The sequence below is a fragment of the Anomaloglossus baeobatrachus genome, chromosome 12 (genome assembly GCF_048569485.1).
Source record: "Anomaloglossus baeobatrachus isolate aAnoBae1 chromosome 12, aAnoBae1.hap1, whole genome shotgun sequence".
NCBI lineage: Eukaryota > Metazoa > Chordata > Amphibia > Anura > Aromobatidae > Anomaloglossus > Anomaloglossus baeobatrachus.
The window spans coordinates 53,383,127-53,408,144 of record NC_134364.1 but is presented as its reverse complement, the minus strand read 5'-3'; the positions used below and the strand labels follow the sequence as shown (position 1 = coordinate 53,408,144).

Genomic DNA, 25,018 nt, shown 5'->3' with positions numbered 1-25,018 from the left:
TTAGTCAGCAGCAGCTGCTGACTATGTCGGATGGAAGAAAAGAGGACCCATACAAGGGTCCCCAGCATGCTCCCTTCTCACCCCACTTTCTGTCGGTGGTGCTTGTTAAGGTTGAGGTACCCATTGCGGGTACGGAGGCTGGAGCCCACATGCTGATTCCTTCCCCATCCCCATTAGGGCTCTGGGCGAAGTGGGATTTTACCGGTCTCCAGGCACAGAGACCGTGCTCCATCCGCAGCCCCTGGAGAAGCCGCTGGATTTGGAGCTGAGTATCGTCAGGGACATGGCCCTGCTCCGTCAAGGTACTCTGTGTCCCCGTGCATACGCGCGCACACCGCAGCATTGCTGGGTGTGTTAGTGCGCCGGGGACATCAGCGCTGCTGCGCTTGTGCCATTTCCTCACTTCAGCTTAGCTGAGTGGGTAGACTCGGGGAGAACGGTCGCGCCGGCCGCTGGGACTGCGACGCGGCTGGGACTTGTGGTGCGCCGGGGACTTCCGCGCTGGCCGTGCATATATCACGGCCGCGCTTATTACTACAGTCCCCGGCTTTTGCGGCCTAGTTCGTTCGTTCCCGCCTCCGCACCTGCCAGTCAGGAGGAGGGCGGGACGCTGTACAGAGCATCAGCGCTGAGGGCTGGAGTCTTTTTTACATACTCCAGCCCTCACACCAGGCACAGTAGGACGCAGTTTCCCGCTCTTTGTTTGTGGCACGCCCACGGTCCGCCCCTCTTCACAGAACGCCGGCAGCCATTCCTGCCTGCACGCTGAGCTGCAGAGGGGAGACGGGGAGACCCAGACACGGGATTCTACGGCCTCATACCCGCTGTTCAGCGGGCGGTAAGCAGCCCTCAAGGGCTCACCCCCACTTGTGCCGTTTGTATACTGAGTATTTTGTGTTTGCAAATACTTTGTACTGTACGGTCGCTGGTGATTCTCGGCTATATACCCTCCTAGATTACAAGGAGGCAACAGCATGTCGTCCGCTAAACGCAAGGGTGCCAAGGCACAGACATTATATGCTGCCTGTACCGCATGTGCGGCTGCTCTACCGGCAGGTTCCACTGACCCCCATTGTGTGCAGTGCTCGGCCCCTGTGCAACTTGCACAGCCGGGGCCTCTGCTGGACGTGACCCAGGGTGTACCACCTGTGAATGCTGTCCAGGTGACAGGAACGGAGTTTGCAGCTTTTGCTGACAGATTGTCTATGACCATGTCAAAGATTCTTGAAACATTGCAGTCTAGACCAGTAACTCAGACCATGGACACTGTGGCATCATTGCTCCCTGGTCCCCCTCAGCTGGCACACTTCCAAGCTCCGGGGGTGTCACATGCACCCCAGGGTGACGATTCTGACTCGGACAACAGTCCCAGACAACCTAAGCGGGCTCGTTATGAGGGGCCCTCAACTTCGTCTCACTGGTCAGGATCCCAGCGGGACGAATCTATGGGTGATGAGGCGGATGTAACTGATCAAGATTCTGATCCTGGGTCCGCTCTCAATCTGGATACACCGGATGGTGACGCCATAGTGAATGATCTTATAGCGTCCATCAATAGGATGTTAGATATTTCTCCGCCAGCTCCTACTGAGGAGGAGGCAGCTTCACAGCAGGAGAAATTCCATTTCAGATACCCCAAGCGTAAATTAAGCACCTTTCTGGACCACGCTGACTTTAGAGATGCAATCCAGAAACACCACGCTTATCCTGAGAAGCGGTTTTCTAAACGGCTTAAAGATACACGCTATCCTTTTCCCCCTGACGTGGTCAAGGGTTGGACCCAGTGTCCCAAGGTGGACCCTCCAATCTCCAGGCTTGCAGCTAGATCCTTAGTTGCAGTGGAAGATAGAGCGGCACTTAAAGATGCCACTGACAGGCAGATGGAGCTCTGGCTGAAATCCATCTATGAAGCTATTGGAGCGTCGTTGGCGCCAGCTTTCGCAGCCGTATGGGCACTCCAAGCTATTTCAGCTGGGCTTATACAAGTCGACTCGGTCACACGTACATCTGCCCCGCAGGTGGCACCATTGACCTCTCAAATGTCTGCATTCGCGTCTTACGCGATTAATGCTGTCCTGGACTCTATGAGCCGTACGGCGGTGGCGTCAGCCAACTCCGTGGTTTTGCGCAGGGCCCTGTGGTTGAGAGAATGGAAAGCAGATTCTGCTTCCAAGAAGTGCTTAACCAGTTTGCCCTTTTCTCGTGACCGATTGTTTGGGGAGCGTTTGGATGAAATCATTAAACACTCCAAGGGTAAGGACTCATCCTTACCTCAACACAGACAAAACAAGCCCCAACAAAGGAGGGGTCAGTCTGGTTTTCGGTCCTTTCGAGGCTCAGGCAGGTCCCAATTCTCCTCGTCCAAAAGGACTCAAAAGGATCAGAGAGGTTCAGATTCTTGGCGGACGCAGTCACGCCCAAAAAAGACAGCAGGAAGAACCGTTACCAAGACGGCTTCCTCATGACTCTCAGCCTCCTCTCTCCGCATCCTCGGTCGGTGGCAGGCTCTCCCGCTTTGGCGGCATTTGGCTGTCACAGGTCAAAGACCGTTGGGTGAGGGACATTCTGTCTCACGGGTACAGGATAGAGTTCAGCTCTCGTCCTCCAACTCGTTTCTTCAGAACTTCCCCACCGCCCGACCGAGCCGATGCTCTGCTGCAGGCGGTGACCGCTCTAAAGGCGGAAGGAGTGGTGACTTCCGTTCCTCTTCAGGAACAAGGTCACGGTTTTTACTCCAATCTGTTTGTGGTGCCAAAGAAGGACGGGTCCTTTCGGCCCGTCCTGGATCTAAAATTGCTCAACAAACACGTAAAAACCAGGAGGTTCCGGATGGAATCTCTCCGCTCCGTCATAGCCTCAATGTCTCAAGGAGATTTCTTAGCATCAATAGACATCAAGGATGCTTATCTTCACGTGCCGATTGCGCCAGAGCATCAGCGTTTTCTACGCTTCGTTCTAGAAAGCGAACACCTGCAGTTCGTAGCGTTACCTTTCGGGCTGGCAACAGCCCCTCGGGTCTTCACCAAGGTCATGGCAGCAGTAGTAGCTGTCCTGCACTCGCAGGGTCACTCCGTGATCCCATATTTGGACGATCTACTTATAAAGGCACCCTCTCAAGAGGCATGCCAACATAGTCTGAACGTGGCACTGAAGACTCTCCAGAGTTTCGGGTGGATTATCAACTTTTCGAAGTCAAATCTAACCCCGACCCAATCACTAACATATCTTGGCATGGAGTTTCATACTCTCTCAGCGATAGTGAAGCTTCCACTGGACAAGCAGTGCTCTCTGCAGACAGGGGTGCAATCTCTCCTGCAGAACCAGTCCCACTCATTGAGGCGCCTCATGCATTTCCTAGGGAAGATGGTGGCAGCAATGGAAGCAGTCCCTTTCGCGCAGTTTCATCTGCGCCCTCTACAATGGGACATTCTCCGCCAATGGGACGGGAAGTCGACGTCACTCGACAGGGATGTCTCCCTCTCTCAGGCAACCAAGGACTCTCTCCGATGGTGGCTTCTTCCCACCTCATTGTCAAAAGGAAAGTCGTTCCTACCCCCATCCTGGGCGGTGGTCACGACAGATGCGAGCCTATCAGGGTGGGGAGCAGTGTTTCTTCACCACAGGGCTCAGGGTACGTGGACTCAGAGAGAGTCCACCCTTCAGATCAATGTTCTGGAAATCAGAGCAGTCTATCTTGCTCTGCGAGCCTTCCAACAGTGGCTGGAGGGCAAGCAGATCCGGATTCAGTCGGACAATTCCACAGCGGTGGCGTACATCAACCACCAAGGGGGAACACGCAGTCGACAAGCCTTTCAAGAAGTCCGGCGGATTCTGACGTGGGTGGAAAACACAGCATCCACCATATCCGCAGTTCACATCCCAGGCGTGGAAAACTGGGAAGCAGACTTTCTCAGTCGCCAGGGCATGGACGCAGGGGAATGGTCCCTTCACCCAGACGTGTTTCAGGAGATCTGTCGCCGCTGGGGGATGCCGGACGTCGACCTGATGGCGTCACGGCACAACAACAAGGTCCCGGTTTTCATGGCACGGTCTCACGATCACCGAGCTCTGGCGGCAGACGCCTTAGTTCAGGATTGGTCGCAGTTCCGACTACCTTATGTGTTCCCACCTCTGGCATTATTGCCCAGAGTGATCCGCAAAATCAGGTCCGACTGCCGTTGCGCCATTCTCGTCGCTCCAGACTGGCCAAGGAGGTCGTGGTACCCGGATCTGTGGCATCTCACGGTAGGACAACCGTGGGCGCTACCAGGCCATCCAGACTTGCTGTCTCAAGGGCCGTTTTTCCATCTGAATTCTGCGGCCCTGAACCTGACTGTGTGGCCATTGAGTCCTGGGTCCTAGGGACCTCAGGTTTATCTCATGATGTTGTTGCCACCATGAGACAGGCTAGGAAACCATCCTCCGCCAAGATCTACCACAGAACGTGGAAGATATTCTTATCTTGGTGCTCTGCTCAGGGAGTATCTCCCTGGCCATTTGCATTGCCTATTTTTCTTTCCTTCCTGCAGTCTGGGTTGGAAAAAGGTTTGTCGCTTAGCTCCCTTAAAGGACAAGTTTCTGCGCTATCCGTATTCTTTCAGAAGCGCCTGGCGCGACTTCCTAAGGTACGCACGTTCCTGCAAGGGGTTTGTCATATCATTCCCCCTTACAAGCGGCCATTGGAACCCTGGGATCTGAACAAGGTTCTGATTGCTCTCCAGAAGCCACCTTTCGAGCCTATGAAGGAGATTTCCTTTTCTCGGCTTTCACAGAAAGTGGCTTTTCTGGTGGCGGTCACGTCTCCTCGGAGAGTGTCAGAGCTGGCGGCGTTATCTTGCAAATCTCCCTTCCTGGTGTTTCACCAGGACAAGGTGGTACTGCGTCCAATTCCAGAGTTTCTTCCCAAGGTGGTATCTTCCTTTCATCTCAATCAGGATATCACTTTACCATCTTTGTGTCCGCATCCAGTTCACCAATTTGAAAAGGGTTTACATCTGTTGGACCTGGTGAGAGCACTCAGGATCTACATTCCCGCACGGCGTCTCTGCGCCGTTCGGATGCACTCTTTATCCTGGTCGCTGGTCAGCATAAAGGGTCGCAAGCTTCCAAATCCACCCTTGCGCGGTGGATCAAGGAACCAATTCTGCACGCCTACCGTTCTGCTGGGCTTCCGACTCCTTCTGGACTGAAGGCCCATTCTACCAGAGCCGTGGGTGCGTCCTGGGCATTACGGCATCAGGCTAGGGCTCAGCAGGTGTGCCAGGCGGCTACCTGGTCGAGTCTGCACACTTTCACCAAGCATTATCAGGTGCATACCTACGCTTCGGCGGATGCCAGCCTAGGTAGACAAGTCCTGCAGGCGGCGGTAGCCCACCTGTAAGGAAGGGCTGCCTGACAGCCCGATCGCGAGGTATTATTTTACCCACCCAGGGACTGCTTTTGGACGTCCCAATTGTCTGGGTCTCCCAATTAGGAGCGAAAAAGAAGAAGGGAATTTTGTTTACTTACCGTAAATTCCTTTTCTTCTAGCTCCAATTGGGAGACCCAGCACCCGCCCTGTTTTTCTGAGGGTATTGTTTTTCGGGTGCACATGTTGTTCATGTTAATAACTTACGTTCTCCGATATTGTTTATCGGATTGAATTTGTTTTTGAAACAGTTATTGGCTTTCCTCCTTCTTGCTTTTGCACTAAAACTGAAGGACCCGTGCTCCCACGGGGGGGTGTATAGCCAGAAGGGGAGGGGCCTTACACTTTTAAGTGTAGTACTTTGTGCGGCCTCCGGAGGCAGTAGCTATACACCCAATTGTCTGGGTCTCCCAATTGGAGCTAGAAGAAAAGGAATTTACGGTAAGTAAACAAAATTCCCTTCTTTTCCTTTATTCTTCTTTTATTTTACCGAGTTGCCGAATCTGGATCATTAGCTGGAGTTGCCTGAGAACTCCAGGCCCAGCTCACGGATACTTTTGAAACTGCGTGGATCCAGACTTCTACAGTCCGGGTCCGCCCATCACTAAATATAAGCTGCACATAACATTATTCTTACTATACAAATGTGTACGGAATAAAGCTTCTTTCAGTTAAAAAGCAAAGCAAAACATATTCTGCAAAGTCTTCTCACTGAAAAACTTAACACCTCCACTTTGTACCACAAATGAAGTTTTGGTTTGTTGTCTTTTTTTTTTTCCCCCGACAGAGTCCTTCAATTGATAGAATAGTTAATGGATTCATGGAGACAAAGCAGAACCTTCTGCCAGGGGGAAAGGTATAAACCATAATCACTGTTTGTTTACTGTCTCATTTTATTGTGAAGCTTTTGTGTAGTACATATCCGCAGCCGCAGGAATTAATCACTGCAGCTAATGGTACTCTTATGGTGTATTTACGTGAGTGGATAGTCAGCGAACGAGCACTCGTGGGCAAGATCCATGTACATGCATCAATAGGAGTGTAATCATTGTTAATTTGTCTTTGGCTCTTCTTTTATGAGTTTAATCCCAGAAGTTCTTATTTGTTCCTAGTCGATTACTATAACACGTCATGTATCAGTATGGCCCTCTTTCTAGCTGTGAACCATTCCAGTTACCGACTTATAGGAGATATCAAAAATGGTCCCAAGTTTGCCCTTTAGGTTAGTAACAGGCAGCGACTTCAAACTACAGGGTTAATGGGTGACTGTGTTTTAAATTTAATATTTAAAGGGAACTTATCTTCTGATTCTTGCAGCACAACCCATGGCCAGTGTGATTAGGTATAATTTCTGTGAAATACTCTGGGGACCATAAGGAGAGGCAGAACTAGCCCAGGCTGCCTTCCCCCAGCACTGCTGCAGATGATTATCAGGTCTCTCTGTATGTACACATTAGGGAGAGACCTGTCAATCACCTGGGGCGGTGCTGGGAAGAGTCAGCCAGGGGCCATGCCAGACTAGTCTTTTCTCTAGTGCCTGGCCAGATCTTTTAACGATAGTCTCTCTGAAATTTCAGAGAAAAATATTACAGGTTGCAATCATGTTGTTAAGCTCTGAAATCCATTGCCCCTCATCTGCACAGTTTAATAAGTTAATTTAAGACAACTCCGCCCCTTTACAGATGGCAAGGGAGACTGATTCACAAATAGTCTCCCATACCCATCTACTGGTACTGCCTCCATGGACCCCAAAATACCTTCTCCTTAGCAAGGACTTATAGCTCCTGAAACCCGACAACAGGGTGTAGCGCAGCTACAAGGTTAGCATTATTCAGACACATCTCAGGGTAAGAAGGGTCGTATTTTATTTTTCTCTTATACACCTTTTTATGTTTTAATCTGTTTTTATCAAGAACACAGCACCATATCCATATTCCTCTCAATGCAAAAGACAGCAGAGATCTTGAAAACTGTGAAAAACTAAGATTGATATCCTAGAAAGTTGAAAACCCCTTTTTTATATAATGATTTCATTTTTATTTACCTAAATTAAAAAAAACTAATTTAGCTCTAATTAAATAATGTCTTATTTTGAAATAATATTAAAAAATGTATTTGTGACATGGCAGGAAAGGAAATGATACATTATTTCTACTGATCAACTTATCGCTTCTAATCTATATTCTATATTAAAATCATGTACCTCTTGTATTACTGTAGGAAAATCCAGCCAACTTCTGGAACTCTTACTTTGTCACATTGCGTGGAAAGATCATGAGCTTTTATCGTACCAAGAGGGATGAAACCAAGGTATTGTGCCCTCAATGTTTTGTTTTAAAAAATGTGAGACCATACGTGTGCCCCAGTCATTTTCCCCTGTATGGTGTAGTCATGTGCCTGTGAGACCTATCACAGAAGATAGTTTAGGTTATTAGTTTCTATGGTAAATTTGGCCCCTGCATTGGAAGTGCTCTCAGTGTAACCTGAAATCTTATGTAACACCAGGCACACATTACTGTAACCCTGCAATTAGCTGGAAAAAATACAAAATCAAGTACTGTATTTTTTGGACTAAAAGACACACCTATCTTTTAGAGGAGGAAAATATTAAAAAAAAACATTTGAAGCAAAAAATGTAAAAATGTGGTCATGACGTACTGTTATGGGGGTCTGCTGCTGACACTGTTATGGGGTAATGTCTCCTAATTCTGTACTAATGTCCTCGATTTTGGTGTACATATCCTCTATCTTGGTGTATATGTCCTCCATCCTGGTAATTATGTCCCCCATCCTGGTATACATGATTGCCAGCCTGGTATACAAGTCCATCATCCTGGCATATTATTTCTATATGTTTTTCATCCTGGTATATACCTTACTTTTGTTATGCCACACATAAAAAAAATAAACGATTATACTCGCCTTACCTTCGCTCCTCTAGGTGTGTAGCATCCTCTTTTGATGCAGGCAACTGATTTCGACATGTAAGTGAGGGGCAGTACAGGATGTCACTGACATGTGTCCCCAGTTACATGTCGACATCAGCTGCCGGCTATATTCACTATGAGTGTGGGGAGAAGTGAATATTCATCTTATTTAATAACAGACACGTGTGATTGCCCTAGCTGCTGCAGGAAGCCGGTGGCTGAGGCGATCACGTCAGTCTGCTGTTAAAGAAAATGAATATTCACTGCTCTCACACCCATAATCACGCCCACTTCTTTGCAGCGGCCTCAGTGCTGAGAGGTAGGCAAGATTATGGGTGCTGGGAGCAGTGAATACTCATTCTCTTTAATAGCAAACACACGTGTTTAGTCTAGCCACCGGCTTTCTGCATCCTGTGACCTGCTCCATCGCTGCCACCTACCCCCCCACCACAGTTAGCCAGATACATTCGGAATATAAGCTACACACCCCATTTTCCTTCAAAATTTGGGGTGGGGGGTAAGGGGGAGTGTGTCTTTTAGTCTGAAATATATGGCACAGCAGAGCCAATTGTTTGGGATTCTGTTGCTATTGAACAGAATCTACAAAGCATTGAGCATAAGGCCAGAATCAAATGAATAGATCTTTATTAGTAAAGAAATAGGTTACAAACAAATATGTTACCATTGCTATCATGCTCTGCTTCGAGGAACCAATATAATGACAGAGGGAGCGATCTCCCTCTGTCGCTCTCCTTAGATGCAGCTGTTTAAATTGACCGCAGCATATTAGGAGTTCATTGATCTGCTGTAAAAACTGGCAGTGCTCAATCCCCTTTGATATATCTTTGCTAGCAGGGAAACCTGAACGCTATTATATGGTGGGAGCCCTGAGACCACAATCCCGGTGTGTATAATCGCTGTCTTTTCATGTCATAAAGCAAAGTGGCAAGTTAAAAGGCACAGATGTGACAAAGTGGTTCATGTGGCATTTGAGTCACAGAACTGTGTAGAGGTAGGTTTATCGGTATTCAGTGATAAAGATGATAGATAATGCAGGTATATCTCTTTTAGAATGAAACTGCAATCCCATCAGTTAACATGGGGGGCGCTGTCTGTGAAAGAATAACGGATCCTGCGGAGAAAGTGAACACTTTCTGTGTGAGGTACTGTACGAGCCGCCATTTCTGAACCACTAGTCTTAATTAGTTAATTATCACAAATTTTAGATTACTCTTATTACCACAGTTTTAACGGATAATAAAGCCAGGGGTATTCCCATTATTGAATGCTATATGTGCTGGGCGTCTGAAAATGGAGGGATCAAGGACAGGTCTCTTTTTCTTTTTATATGTAGGAGTTCCTGGATATTCAGCATATAGGGAATTGCAGCATTACTCCATCTGTCACTAGACTTCTCAATATAAACACCATACACTATATAGATCTCTTAGACCAGATAAGGCTGGTGTACTAACTTTGAATGACAGAATGGCTTTATAAGCCTATATATATATATATATATATATATATATATATATATATATATATATATATATATATATATATATATATATATATATATATATATATATATATATATATATATATATATATATATATATATATATATATATATATATATAATATATATTTTTTTTTTATTCATTTATATAGCACTGTTAATTCCACAGCTCTTTACATACATTGGCAACACTGTCCCCATTGGGGCTCACAATCTAAATTCCCTGTCAGTATGGTTTTTTGGAGCCTATTTTCATTGACCTCAGTGTCCCTCCTTCTGCTGAGATCTCACACTGCTCAGTACAAGCTGCAGCTGTAAGGCAGGGTGGGTGAAGTTTTAATACGCTTAAGGCCACTTTACACACACAGAGATAAATCTTTGGCAGATCTGTGGTTGCAGTGAAATCATGGACATATTGTTCCATTTGTACACAGCCACAAACCTGGCACTGATTGTCCACAATTTCACTGCAACCACAGATCTGCTGCAGATTTATCTCTGTGTGTGACAGGGCCTTTAGACTCATGAGTACGCTCACTTTTTAGCATAAAGGGGTTGTCCCATGAACAAAGTACATTTTAATTAATAGATCTTTGAATAAAAATAAGTTCCACCATTGGATGGGTTAAAGAAAATGTTCCTGTACCGAGATAATGTTATATATGTGTCCCTGCTATGTACTGTGTAATGGCTGTGTCTGACCATGTAGTAATATGGTCTGTACAGCTCCTGAGCAGAGGAGGAATCAAATTACAGTATATAGACAGGACAACATAGAATCACAGGTGATTCTTTCTGTGAGGTAAAACATTTCCCTGCCTGTTTTAAAAGTAACATTTTTTTAGAAAAAAAATCCAATTAAAATCTATTAATTAAAATGTACTTTGTTCCGGAAACAACCCTTTTAAGTCTTATAAAGCAACAATATAGAGCCAAGATGACATTAATTTTTAAAGAAAGTAAACAAGCCTCACTCGATCGAAGAGTTATATACTAATGTATGCAGCTTTTATTCTGAAATTTAGAGAGTGATCCTCTTTAAAGAAAATCTGGCACCAGGTTTTTGGTACCCCATCTGAGAGAAGCATGATTTAAGGACAGAGACCCTGATTCTAGCAATATATTACGCACTGGGCTGCTCGGTGCAGTTTTCATAAAATCCCTCTTGTATCTGAATTGTGAGCCCTGTATACCCCCCCCCCACACACACACACACACACACACACACACACCATGGCAAATCTCTGCCTATGGATAGTGTATACAGAAAGCTACCAATCATTGGTGGGGTTGGGTGTTATACAGGTCTCATGAATATGGAGGAGTACTTGGTAGTGGATTTACTAGCCCTGTAGTGATAATCTCCTGTTAATAAACCAATTATTTTATCAAAACTACAAGCAGCCCAGTACGTGTACAGCACCGGAAAAGGGGTCTCTGTCCCTATATCATGCTGCTCTGAGATTAGGTGGCATAAATCTGTCATCAGGTTTTTGCCACTAAATCTGAGAGCAGCATAATGTAGGGGCAGATACCCGGATTCCTGCGGTCTGTCACTTACTGGGCTGCTTAGTGTAGTTTTGATAAAATCACTGTTTAATCAGCAGTATATTATTACAGGACTACTTGGTGTGCTGCAGGTAGTCCAACATATTCATGAGCTCTGTATAACTGCTAGATCTGCAGCAGAGAAAACACTGATTTTATCAAAATGACAGCAAACAGCTCAGTAAGTGACACATCCTTGGAATCAGGGTCTCTGTCTCTACATTATGCTGCTCTCAGATGGGGGAGAAAAAAACCTGGAGACAGATTCCCTTTAAGGTACATTTTCACTGAACGAATATCTTGAACAAGCCTCCCTAGAAATGCTTGTTTCGCAATAATCGTGCAGTGTAAACAGATTGCAAATTACCTGATGAGCAAATCGCTCTTTCATGGGGTGAAATGATCTTTTGGCTTGTTAAAGGGAATCTGTCACCACTTTGACTTTTTTAAATTGTTAATATGGGCAAACAAGTAATAGCTGAAAAAAGTCATACCTCTATGTCTCATATCAAACGCTTTGTTGTTGGTAAATCATCTATTATCTTTTTATGTAATTGAGCTTTTCCAGGCTATGGGGCGGATGCTGCCTGGAAGATAACTCCGCCTCCAGAGCTTAGTTTAAATAAAAGGGGTGTTACTAGTGTGGCGCTCTGGAGGCGGAGTTATCTTCCAGGCAGCATCTGCCCCATAGCCTGGAAGAGCGCAATTACATAAAGTGATTATAGATTATTTATCCACAAAAAGGCATCTGCTATGAGACATAGAGGCAGTACATTATTCAGCATTCTATAACCTGTATGTCCATATTAGCAGTTCAAAAAGGTCAAAGTGGTGACAGCTTCCCTTTACTAATGATCATTCTTGGCAGTGCATTGTACTGTATAAACAGGCCTCGCACTGCAGAAAACAATGGCCGCTTCTGTGCCCTGAATGATCCATTACAAATCCTTCAGTGCGCCTTGTTTAGTGCGGTGTGACTGTGTAACCAGGCTATTAGACGGCCGCTAATCTGTAAATATTTCCCGATCGATGGTTTAGCGCCACTAGTTGGTTCATGTAAACAGACTCGTTGCTGTTTGTTGCGTTTTTTGTTTTTTTCTGCATAGATTTGACACAAAACTTGAAGGATTTCCTAGTGCCAGCAGAGTGAATGAGATTCCTGAAATGCTTTTTTTTTGCTTGTAGATTTGCATCAGATTTAAATCGCAGCATGTCAATTCTTTGTGTTTTTGCTGCAAAATTCACCCATACTAATGTGTGGAGAAAAACCTGCACAAAAACGCATGTAAAAAAAACGCTATTTTCTAAGAAATGCAGAAATGGTTCAGACATTCCTGCTGCAAAAACTTAACGTATGTAGAAGACATTCTAAAGTCTTAAGATGCACCGATTTTATCAGAGTGCTTCATGCAGTTAGACTAAACCTTCTATTATCTGATTTACTTTGCATCACAATTTTGCCACATAGTATCGCATTTTAGGGGTAATGTCCTGACAGCACTAAACCTAAACCATATCCCTTTTCACTGAACAAAAATGTAAGGCACACCTGTGCAATAATCATGCTGTCTAATCAGCATCTTGATTTGGCCCAGCTGTACAATAATCACGCTGACTAATCAGCATCTTGATATGGCACACCTGTGCAATAATCACGCTGACTAATCAGCATCTTGATATGGCACACCTGTGCAATAATCACGCTGACTAATCAGCAACTTGATATGGCACACCTGTGCAATAATCACACTGTTTAATCAGCATCTTGATATACCACACCTGTGCAATAATCACGCTGTCTAATCAGCATCTTGATTTGGCCCAGCTGTGCAATAATCACGCTGTCTAATCAGCATCTCTGTAAAGTAGAAGCGCTCAGTAACACAGATTTAGACAAATTTCTGATCAGTATTTCAGGAAAAAAGGCCTTTTGTACATAGCACAAGTCTTAGGGTATGTGCGCACGTTGCTTTTTACCTGCTTTTTACCTGCTTTTTTGCTGCTTTTTCTTCTGCGCTGTTTAATGCCAAAATGGATGTGTTCTTCTATTCAAGCAAAGTCTATGGGAATTTGGGTTTCTTGTTCACACTATGTTGTTCAAAATGCTGCCTTTTTGTGGCAGAACTTTGGTCAAAAACTCAGCTTTGCAGTGCAAAACCCAAATGGCAAAAACAATTGACATGTTGCTTCTTTGAAAAGCTGAGTTTTTGACAAAAGTTCTGCCACAAAAAGGCAGCATTTTGAACAACATAGTGTGAACAAGAAACCCAAATTCCCATAGACTTTGCTTGAATAGAAGAACGCATCCATTTTGGCATTAAACAGCGCAGAAGAAAAAGCAGCAAAAAAGCAGGTAAAAAGCAGGTAAAAAGCAACGTGCGCACATACCCTTAGATCTTAGAGTTTAGCTCATGAGAAATGGGAGTAAAAAAAAGTGCTGCATTTATATTTTTGTTCTGTGTATATATGATTTTATTCTTTCCCCCCAGTTGGGATATTTTTACCTTGTGGAGAGACTGTTTTGTTAGGATGAGAAATAAAGGACCACAGCTATGAATCCTTCACAGTGTGGCCCTGACCACTATAACATTTCTCTCTTTCTAGGGCCACTGATGGATCTGAATACTTATTATCAGCACCCACTGTTAAAAAGATGGAGATCTGGATCCAAGCCATTGATGGAAATGCCGGTATGAATTTCTGTTTGTGATATTACTATTGAATCTGAACTTTAAAATGTCGGTGCCAAGTTTTTAAGTTACCTCCTATCCATAGGAAACCTTACTGATCACTGGAGAACGCCAAGTGCTCTTGATCTGAGAATCAGCCATTGATAAGTCACTTGCTCAGCAGGTCGCTGTAGTTTCAATACAATCAGCAGGAGATTATCAGTGCAGGACTAGGTGTCATGTGCCAGGCAGTCCAGCTAAATTGTGTAACCCCAGCCCCAACACTGATTGACAGTTTGCTGACAATTAATGTTCTGGTCCTGAGGAAGAGGTATTCAACCTCGAAACACATAGACCTATGAAATAAAAAAGATATTAATTCATCAACAAAGCTACATCTTCATTTGGCTGATGCGCGGCATTAACCCCTTTCTTTTCCTGTTTGAATGCAGTGTACATAGGAAGCTGTCAATCAGGGGTGTGGGTGGGGTTATACACAGCTTAGCATTATAACCACTGCTACATCTACAGCAGAGATAATAGGGATACTATCAAAACTGAACCATGCAACTGAGTAAGTGATACATTGCTGGAATCCGGGTCTCTGACAATACATCATGCTGCTCTCAGATTACATAGCAAAAATCTGCTAACACCTTCCCTTTGATGTGGTACTACAATCTGCTACTTTACCATGAAATGAAAACATACAGAATATCATCACTTATCTCTTCCTAGTCTGTATGTGTAGAGTGGCGTGAGGCGGTAGTCTTGGGCGATGGACTGACTTCGGGTGCCCCGACAGGCTACATGAAAAGACTGATCCTGGCTGGGTGTGTGGACCTGTGCCGTGTGAGCTGGGAACCCATGCTGGCCACACACTGCCGCTGGCCAGGACCAGATGACGACTCGCATGAGGAGACAACATGTTCTTTTTAAAAAACAACACTTTACTGTACAATTCACGCTCTGTTACAACTTCATGCTCCAGATAGCGGGCACAGGCACAGGCTTAGTTCCCACTGGGTTGCTTCAGGTCTTACTGGTTCTGTGAGTTCCAGCAGAACCCAGCCCAACGTTATAGTACAATTTGTGACAGTCCCCCTCCCTTCCTGCATTCCCAGAACCAGTCTCCCTAAGGGTCCCTTCATAACTGGAGTTAAGCTTTGCACTCCTGGACACTAAGGGGGGAAACCGCTTGGTTAGTTGACTATGTTCACAATATTAACCCATTACCTTGACAAATAAGGGCCTAAACACTAGATACCTGTCCTCTGGCTCCTATTGTCTGGGGCCACTCCGTTCGAAAATGTCCCTCGTTTCAATGCTGTTCACACTGTGTTTCTGCCAACACTTGAGGTTCACGCTGTCTTGACTTCTGTCTCTTCTCCTTTGTTGCCACCAACCACCCACTGTATGCAACCTTTATGACCTACCAGCTATACGTCCATAATTTCCGCTCACTAGGTTTTCATGGATGTCTCTAGGATGAACAGTCACTCTCCATTTCAATTGACTCCTCCCATGGTGGGCTAGTCCCAGCACCTAACTATCTCTGTCCTTACAGTCCGGCAACTTCCTAAACTCATACTACGCAACACATACCTTGCCTTACTCAGCAACACATTATAGTATATTACAATTCACATGAGCTAATCTTCACAAATGACGTAGGACATTGTTCGTATTACACAAGACATCCATAAAATGACGCGATTGGTGTCTTCAGGGGCAGTAAACAAATCCACCAATCCACCACCCTGTGTATAGTATAAGGTGGAGTACAAATGCTGCAAAACCACTAGATGTACTGTATGAGATGAATATTTTAGGTTAAAAACTTCTGCAATAAATGTGCCACATGCGAGAATTCTTTATGGTTTTTACGGCGTATGTTCACAATGGAGTGTTCAGCAGAATTACAAGTGCCCAGAATATACCATCTGAATAAAGGTATGATGCATATGTCTATTTTTTTAGTTTCCCCAGCAGAGCCTGTAACGAAAAGAGAGGAACCTGCTTACTCACCGGTCAGAGCGATTCCTAGGTAAGCAAATGTGAACATACAGATAGATTATTATTCTGACTCAATAACTAAGCTGCAAGTGTAGGGCGCTTGAGACACCATTTCTATCGGTATGTGCCACTACTTACATGTAGAGACTTCATGAGATCGCTTGACTCCACTGCAGAGGAATATATGAAGATTCCAGAAGAAAAGGTTTATTTTCCTGCTGAATTCTTGTATTAGGCAAAGGATAGTAGGTAAAAATGACAATTCTGAACCAAAGCTGCAAAGAGATGATGTTATAACACCAATACCACAATATCATCAATTGCTTGCTACATAGTATAACACCAATCTTACAGCTAAAACAAGCAATATACACAGTATAAATTTCAAAATGCTTTATTAACAATAAATTTAGGTAAAAATGAATCAAATGGAACCACCCAGATGATGGATGGAATAATACACATGGGGGGCACGGCACTAGTGGTGAAAAATACACACCAACATATACCAGCAGGATAGTAAAACAATTAGTTATCAAATATGTGCTTAGCAGTAAAAGTCACAGTCAGTCTATTACAAGATAGATAATTAATAAATTATTATGTATAAGGACAGTGAGGTTAAGGTTGCAAGGCACAATTCATATTACCAAATAGTAAAATATCCAAGAAGGTATCAGTGCAGCGGCCCCCACGAACACTGACGCGCGTTTCGCAGCTACCGTGCTTCGTCCAAGAGTAATACTGTGTATATTGCTTGTTTTAGCTGTAAGATTGGTGTTATAGAGATGATGTTAGCAAGATGGCTGACATGCACTAACTGGGTAAGGAGGCAGGGGGTACTGACAGAGCAGTTACAGGGAGAGAGGGAGGACAATCTTCCAAAAGGGCAAACTTTACTGCATTGCAACACAACAAAAATACAATACTGTGTGATTCCCAAGTCGTGGGACATGAACATTGTCTTAAGCCCCATTCTCAAAGTAAATCAAGAATTGAACATAATGCCTGTGCTGATGAATGGGAGAGTAGTGATGACTGTACACTACCATGCTCGGGTGCTTGGTACTGGTAACTAGTGATGAGCGGGCACTACCATGCTCGGGTACTCAGTACTCGTAACTAGTGATGAGCGGGCACTACGATGCTCAGTACTCGTAACTAGTGATGAGCGGGCACTACCATGCTGAGTACTGGTAACTAGTGATGAGCAGACACTACCATGCTCGGGTGTTCTGTACTTGTAACTAGTGATGAGCGGGCACTACCATGCTCGAGTGCTCATTACTCGTAACTAGTGATGAGCGGGCACTACCATGCTCGGGTGCTCAGTACTCGTAACTAGTGATGAGCGGGCACTACCATGCTCGGGTGCTCGGTACTTGTAACTAGTGATGAGCAGGCACTACCATGCTCGGGTGCTCAGTACTCGTAACTAGTAATGAGCGGGCACTACCATGCTCGGGTGCTCAGTACTTGTACCTAGTGATGAGCGGGCACTATCATGCTCAGGTGCTCGGTACTTGTACCTAGTGATGAGCGGGCACTACCATGCTCGGGTGTTCTGTACATGTAACAAGCAGTTTGACGCTTGGATGGGCTTGACTCATTTAACGAGTATAATGGAAGTTAATTGGGAACTCGAGCATTTTTCTGGAAGATTTCCCGGAAAAATTCTCGAGTTTCCCATTAATTTCCATTATACTCGGATAGTGGAGTCACGCCCATCCGAGCATTAATTGCTCATTACAAGTACCGAGCACCCGAGTGTGGAAGTGTTCGCTCATCGCTAATGGAGAGTTATTAGATTGATTCACACAAACACACAAGTACAGTGACTGACACATGGTGGATTTGCTGAATCAGGATCCAAGTCTGATCTCAGCCTCCCAACATACAGTGCAGGGCCAGATAGTTCAGCTTGGTAGTTTCGGTTGCCTGATCCCCCAATGATATAATATAGTGTATGGTTGACTCCCAAATCTTCACCCCAAATCTGGTTATTGGAACATCAATGGTTGACCCTTTGGTTCACAAACACAAGAGGGGGGTGGAAGTGGGGGGGGCAGCTATGTGGGGAGGATGCTTGACTTACCACTATCTAATGTAGAGAACCTTAAGATTTGCATAAATAATGATTAACACTTTAATGTCACGGTTTTCTCTCTACAGGACAGTATCACTTGAACCAGAGAGCAATGGCCATACATTCTCTGCTAACAGAGGTAAGAATGTGAAAATATGTGCAGGTACAAAATCATTATCAGGGGAATCTGTTACCAAGGTTTTCCCTACCCTATCTGTAAGTGACACATCTTTAGAATCAGGGTCTCTGCCCATACATCATGATGAAAGACCAGATACCCTAATTCTAAAGATGGCACCAGTGAATGTCTTCACACAATCATAAAATACCCCTCTATTTTTTCTTTTTTTTTCCCCCTCTACCAGTCTATATCACATCAGAGAAGACCGACTTCTACTCTCCAAGACTGGTCGAAACAGACGACGCTAAAGAGAAGCAGAAGAAGAGCGTCTTCAAGAAGTTCTTCAGGAAGTAAAGTGACCAATACATGGACCAATATTCCGAAACTGTTGGGTGATGCCCCCAACTACATTCATGACAGTCTACGAACCTGAGACGAGGGGTGGGCACCCTCACAGGGCACTTACAAGAAGTAACATACAAAACCAATATCGGGACCAAGCAATCCGAGAATTTCTCTCACTCCAGGAATAAAGACTAATGAGCTCATATTATACAAAACTGATCACATAGGGGCTTTCACATAGGCCAATGTCAGCCGCGGCTCATGATGGAAAGAGAATTTATTGGAAAGATCTTTTTTTTTTTTCTATCCATAAAAATCAGCATTAATATGGCGCATGTGAAAGCCCCCGATCAGTGATGAATTAAAAGGGTTTCCCACCTTAGACAGTTTTAACTAATTCTTAATGGCAGTGTTAATAATAATGATAAAATCATGTTGCTATACTCTCCCTGGGTCTCCATTTATTGTGAGACTGCTGCAGTAGTGACATCACAACACACCGCTGCAGCCAATCACTGAGCTCTGCGCATGTAGACATCCTGGGCTGCTGAACTCCGTGTTTGGCTGCAGTGCTGTTCATGTAGTGTCACCGCTGCAGCCAGTGCACAATCACCGACAGAGACAGCGCTGGACCTGGGGATGGGAGGTAACAGATGGTTTTATTATGCCATGACGAATTTCTTAAAAAATCAAAAAAGAAAAAGTTAAGAACTTGAAAAATATAGATAAAAAGAATACAAACTTCCATAGTATTTTTCAATTATTACAATTGTAATTTGACTTGTATTTTATTGTTTTAATAATGGAATTACATGAAGGCATTTAATTTATTGGTAGAAACAGATGTCTGGCCAAAAAAAACACTGATGTGGGATTGTTAATGTCCATGCCTTTTTTTTTCTCAGAGATGCAACAGTTTTTACCTGCAAAATCATGCTGATCGGTGTATCTGTGTTAGATTAATGACATTGTTTTACAAGTGTCCGACTTTTAAGTGTGATGCATATTTTAATTTAGTTTTATTTAATGTTCTAAAGTACAAAATATATTTAAATTATAAAGCATTCCTCAGCAATCTATTTATTACAATGTACTTTCCAAATGAAGAAAATTGTACTTTAATAATAAAAAAAAAAATTTCTTAGACGTATGTCATAATGAACTTGGTGAACACTGAACCTCCAAGGAAATAAGATTAAAACGAATTGTACAAAAATATATTACTCAAAATTTGCACAAAGGAAAACAGTTTGCAAAAATCACAAAAAAAAAAATAAAAGATTAAGGCCGGTTTCAGACGTTTGTGTTTCAGGGACGTGTGACATCAGTTTTTAACACGGATGCCACACGTACCCATGTTATTATTTTCTGTTACACGTCCGTTTTTTCACACGGACCGTGTGACCTCTCATAACCACACATGCAGAGACATGTCCGTTTTTTCTCCGACAGCACGGGTGTCACACGGATCGCACACTGATGTGATCTGTGTGACATGTACCAGAGAAAACACAGGTCTTTTTAATAAAAATATTTTCAATATTTACCTGTATCTAGCGATGCTGTCTCCGCCTCTGCTGTCTCCCGCTCCTGACCCCTGCTCATTATACTCACTGAATATTCAGTGCTCTGTGGAGCTAGAAGCGGGGACAGCGCTGGGGACTTCAGTGCAGGGGACCGCATCGCTGGGTGAGTATACAGCAGAGTGTGTGTGTGTGTGTGTGTGTGTGTGTCTGTGTTTGTTCAGTGTATACATGCATGTGTGTTATGTGTGTATGTGCTCGGTGTATACATGTGTGTTTGTATATGCTCTGTGTGTGTGTGGGTGTGTGTGTGTGTGGGTGTGTGTGTGTGTGTGTGTGGGGTGAGAACCTAGAAGCCGTAACATTGCTGGGACAGCATCGGAGACTCATCACAGTTCCCAATGAACTCTGATGAACCCGTGAAGCTGTAGCGAGGGTGTTGCGGGGGTCATCAGGATGTCATCAGAGTTCAGTTGGGAACTCCAATGACCTCCCGGATGTCACTGTGCTTGCAGAATACTCACCTGTCCTCGGCGGTGCTGTATCCAGTGTTGTCCCCGCGATGCTCCGGCCGGCTTCCAGGTCCTGAATGCGGTGAATAATAGATGAATATAATGAGCGGGTGTCAGGAGTGGGAGGCAGCAGAGCCAAAGAAAACAGGTAAATATGGAAAATCTTCTTATTTCACAGACCCGTGTGTTCTCCGGTACCTGTCACATGGATGCAAACACGGATGTCCCACGTGTGACACACATATGACCATAACCATGCGTGTGACTGGTACCTGATTAGACAAGGACGTCTGAAACTGGCCTGTCTCTCAAACCAGAGATTTGCCTACTTTTTTCAGAAAATAGGGCCATCACTATACATGAACACGGGATTGGGAATTTATAATGGCTGTCACAATATAATCTCTGTAAACAATTGTGGAATATGATGCCACTGTATACTGTGTAACGCAAAAATAAGACAGTCTTATATTATTTTTTACCCAGAAAAAAATATCCTAGGGCTTATTTTCGGGGTATGTCTTATTCTTGGGGAAACTCGGTAAGTAATGCATGATGAATAAATATTTCAGTGCAGTAAGGATGAGCTACAATACCAGACTGGCCACTGAGAAGTAGTAGTCCTTTATTTTTAAGACTGTGGAGACCCGCGTGTCTGAAACGGTGCCTTACCTTCCTCCCACCAGTCCCCAAATGAAAACACGGCCAGTCTAGATGGGGTGAAAACAGGTCGGTCACAGTTTATTAATTTCATAGGTAGAGAAGGGCCCTTCAATGTCATGACGAGCTAGTCGCCGCAACCTTGTCTGCGACCGACAGGCGAACAGCCAACAAGCGGTTACGACATTTGCCTCTCTCCACCGTTTCCGCTGTGACGTAATATCAATAACAAGGGTTTCATCTTTATTCATTTAACATACAATTATTCTGGTAAGAAAACAATACGAATAAAATAAGAAGATGCTGAGTATATAAGGGAGGGAGGGTGGGACAAAAGCTTCCAGGGGTCAGCCGGAGGGAAAGAGGAAATCACTGACCCCGGGCACTGAATTTAACCCCTGTAGGTGTGGCTGGACCCCCCTTCCCCTGTGATCCCGTTGGTCAGCTGGGCATCCCAATTAGCGGCTCACCTGGGGAGTGGTGGAAAGAGGGGAAATGAGAACAACCATTGTCTCCTTTAGCATTGACCAGGTGGGCTCCACAGTCAGGGGCACGTTCCTTAACCCCTTCACGACCATGGACGGATATATCCGTAATGGAGCGTGTCCCGTTAAGCCCTGCCCTCTGCCGCGGGCAGGCGGCGTTGATCGCCACACATATCAGCTGTTTTCAACAGCTGACATGTGTGCCTGCATGTTACGAGTGGAATCGCATTCCACCCGGAACATTAACCCCTTACATCTCGCTGCCAAAGTCTGGCAGTGAGATGTATATACGCGCGGTGAAGATTTTCACTTACCGCCGCCCCCACCGGAAGTCACGTGAGTGATCACGTGACTTTCGGTGGTTTCCATGGTAGCACAGGGTCATGTGATGACGCCTGCAGCTATGAGGTTTCATTTTCGTGTTCGCCCGGAGGCCAGGGAAGCAGGAAGTGACTATATCTGCTGTTTACAGCTGTATAGCTGTGATCAGCAGATAGATAAGAGCGATCGGATTGCTGATCGCTATAGCCCCCTAGGGGGACTAGTAAGATAAAAAAAAAAGTAAAAAAAAGTTTTAAAAAATAAAAAAAAACAAAACCTAAACGTTCAAATCACCCCCCTTTCCCCCCATTGAAAATTAAAGGGTTAAAAAATAAATAAATATACACATATTTGGTATCGCCGCGTTCAGAAATGCCCGATCTATCAAGATATAATATCAATTAATCTGATTGGAATTTTTTTGCCACTACGCCGTTTACCAAACGCCAAAATTACTTTTTTTGGTCGCCGCAAGTTTTACGCAAAATGCAATAACAGGTGATCAAAACGTAGCATCTGCGCAAAATTGGTACCATTAGAAATGTCAGCTCGAGACACAAAAAATAAGCCGTCACGGAGCCATAGATCCCAAAAAATGAGAACTCTACGGGTTTCGAAAAATGGCGCAAAACGTACGCCACTTTTATTGGACAAGCTTGTGAATTTTTTTAACCCCTTAGATACAAGTAAACCTATACATGTTTGGTGTCTGCAAACTCGCACTGACCTCAGGCATCACACCCACATATTAGTTTTACTATATAGTGAACACCGTGAATAAAACATCCCAAAAACTATTGTGCCATCACACTTTTTTTTGCAGTATTTCCACACTTGGAATTTTTTTTGCTGTTTTCCAGTACACCATATGGTAAAACTTATGGTTTCATTTAAAAGTACAACTTGTCCCGCAAAAAACAAGCCCTCACATGGCAAGATTGACGGAAAAATAAAAAAGTTACGGCTCTCGGAAGAAGGGGAGCAAAAAACAAAAACAGAAAGTGCCCCGGGGCTGACGGGGTTAATCAGTACTGCGCCTGCCATATTGGAGGTTCCCGTAAGTTACTGAAATGCTTAATCAGTGCAGCAGCAAAAAAACGATTCAACTTCCAAGGAACAAGAAAGACTGTTCTGCATTTGTTCTCTTTTTACAAGAGTAATGTTCCATTTACATGAGGGTATCGGGGTTCTGTATTTCATTGTGCCAATGTGTGTGTGTGTGTAATCTGCCTGAACGTACAAAATAATAGCAGTCTAGCATCACTAATCTGTTTTAATTGCTGCTTTTGGAAGAGAAGATCATACAACACTGAAAAAAATTATTGACTAGGTGTAGGCAAGTAATGGGCAACCGACAATCAACAATTATGACATGCACACCGCTAATTGAGTGTAACGGACTCCTTTAATGACAGGGAGTGTTATAATGAATAACACTGCGGAGTTCAGTTAGGGGGCAATCATCCTGTGAAGAAACAGATGTCAATTATGGCCCTTAGGCTAGTTTCACACTTGCGTTGGACGGGATCCGTAGCATTGCGTTGTGTGTCGGATGCACCGGATGCGTTGCATATAGTGACACAACGCATGCTACAGATTGTACAAAATAATGCAATCCGTTGTAGTTTTTTTTCCTTGTCTTTACACATCTGGGCATGCGCAGTTGTGTAAAGACAGCTGCGTTAACGAATCCGTCAAATGACGCATTCTAACGGAATCCACCACCATAGGCGTCCATTATAAAAACAACGGACGCCTAATGGATTCCTGCAGGTTGCGTTTTTTTGACACTCCGCCAAGCGCAGAAAAACGTTACATTCTGCGTTCCATCCGCCCGACGCAGCGTCAAAATAACGACACTGCGTCGTGCAGCGGATGCAACGCAGACACTTGCGTTACAGTGCATCGTCCATACAAGTCTATGGAGAATAGCGCAGTGCGTTAACGGACTGCGCTATTCTCCATAGTGACGGAATGCGCTGAACGCAAGTGTGAAACTAGCCTTACTTAAAAGGAGGTCACCAAATGTTGCACCTGATGGTTTTAGCCCTTGCTTAGTGAGGAAAATGGGTCAATCCAGACATTGTACAGAAGGAGAAAGATTTCCGAATAAGATTTTGATTAGACGAAGGGGACAATATATCAAGAAGTGCAGTATATAATTGCCATTTGAAGCCTTGAGAAATGTTAACTGCTGAGCTGCCAAACAAAACCCATGGTAGGAAAATAAAAATTTGACTATCTGCATAAATCATAGAATAACAAGACTGGCATCGAAGCATCCAATGATCAGCTCCAGGGAGATCAAAGAATCAGACGCAACCATCAGAAGACGCCTACGTGAAGCCAAATTGTTTGCATATTACCAATGCTTAAGAAAAGACGTGTTACAATTTGCTCAAGAACACATTGAGTGACCTAACGAGAAGTGGTGCCACATTCTATGGCCAAATGAGAGCAAGATTGTTCTTCTTGGGTACAAAGGCCGGACAGTTTGTGACACGACCCATAAACACTGAATCCAGCCATTGTAAATGGTGAACACTGTAAAACATGGAGTTGTAAGCAACAGGGTTTTGGGATGTTTCTCATACTCTGGAGTTGGGCCCATTTATCGCTTGCCAGGCACGATGGACCAGTATGAATATATCAATATACTGGAAGAGGTCATGTTGCCTTATGCTGAAGAACAAATGACCTTGACAAGGGGGTTTCACCAGGACAACCACCCCAAACACACCAACAAGTGGGCACCATCCTGATTTCTTAATAACAAAATTGATGTGATGAAGTGGCCAGCCCAATACCCAGACCTCAATCAGATTGAGATTATGTAAAGTGACATAAAAATTCTATTTTTGATGCAAAACCTGAGA

At 44.3% G+C, this 25,018-nt stretch overlaps 1 protein-coding gene across 1 annotated transcript in view; it reads left to right on the top strand.

Moving 5' to 3' along the window:
• Positions 1–19,743, top strand: part of SPTBN5 (spectrin beta, non-erythrocytic 5) — a 365,978-nt gene extending 346,235 nt beyond the window's left edge. Inside the window, exons 64-70 of the mRNA XM_075330185.1 lie at positions 6,195–6,263; positions 7,628–7,717; positions 9,406–9,497; positions 14,009–14,094; positions 16,054–16,120; positions 18,262–18,314; positions 18,541–19,743. Coding sequence (XP_075186300.1) covers positions 6,195–6,263; positions 7,628–7,717; positions 9,406–9,497; positions 14,009–14,094; positions 16,054–16,120; positions 18,262–18,314; positions 18,541–18,650 — 567 coding nt within the window. The 3' untranslated portion in view covers positions 18,651–19,743. The remainder of the gene's footprint in view (positions 1–6,194; positions 6,264–7,627; positions 7,718–9,405; positions 9,498–14,008; positions 14,095–16,053; positions 16,121–18,261; positions 18,315–18,540) is intronic.
• Positions 19,744–25,018: the final 5,275 nt, after the last annotated feature.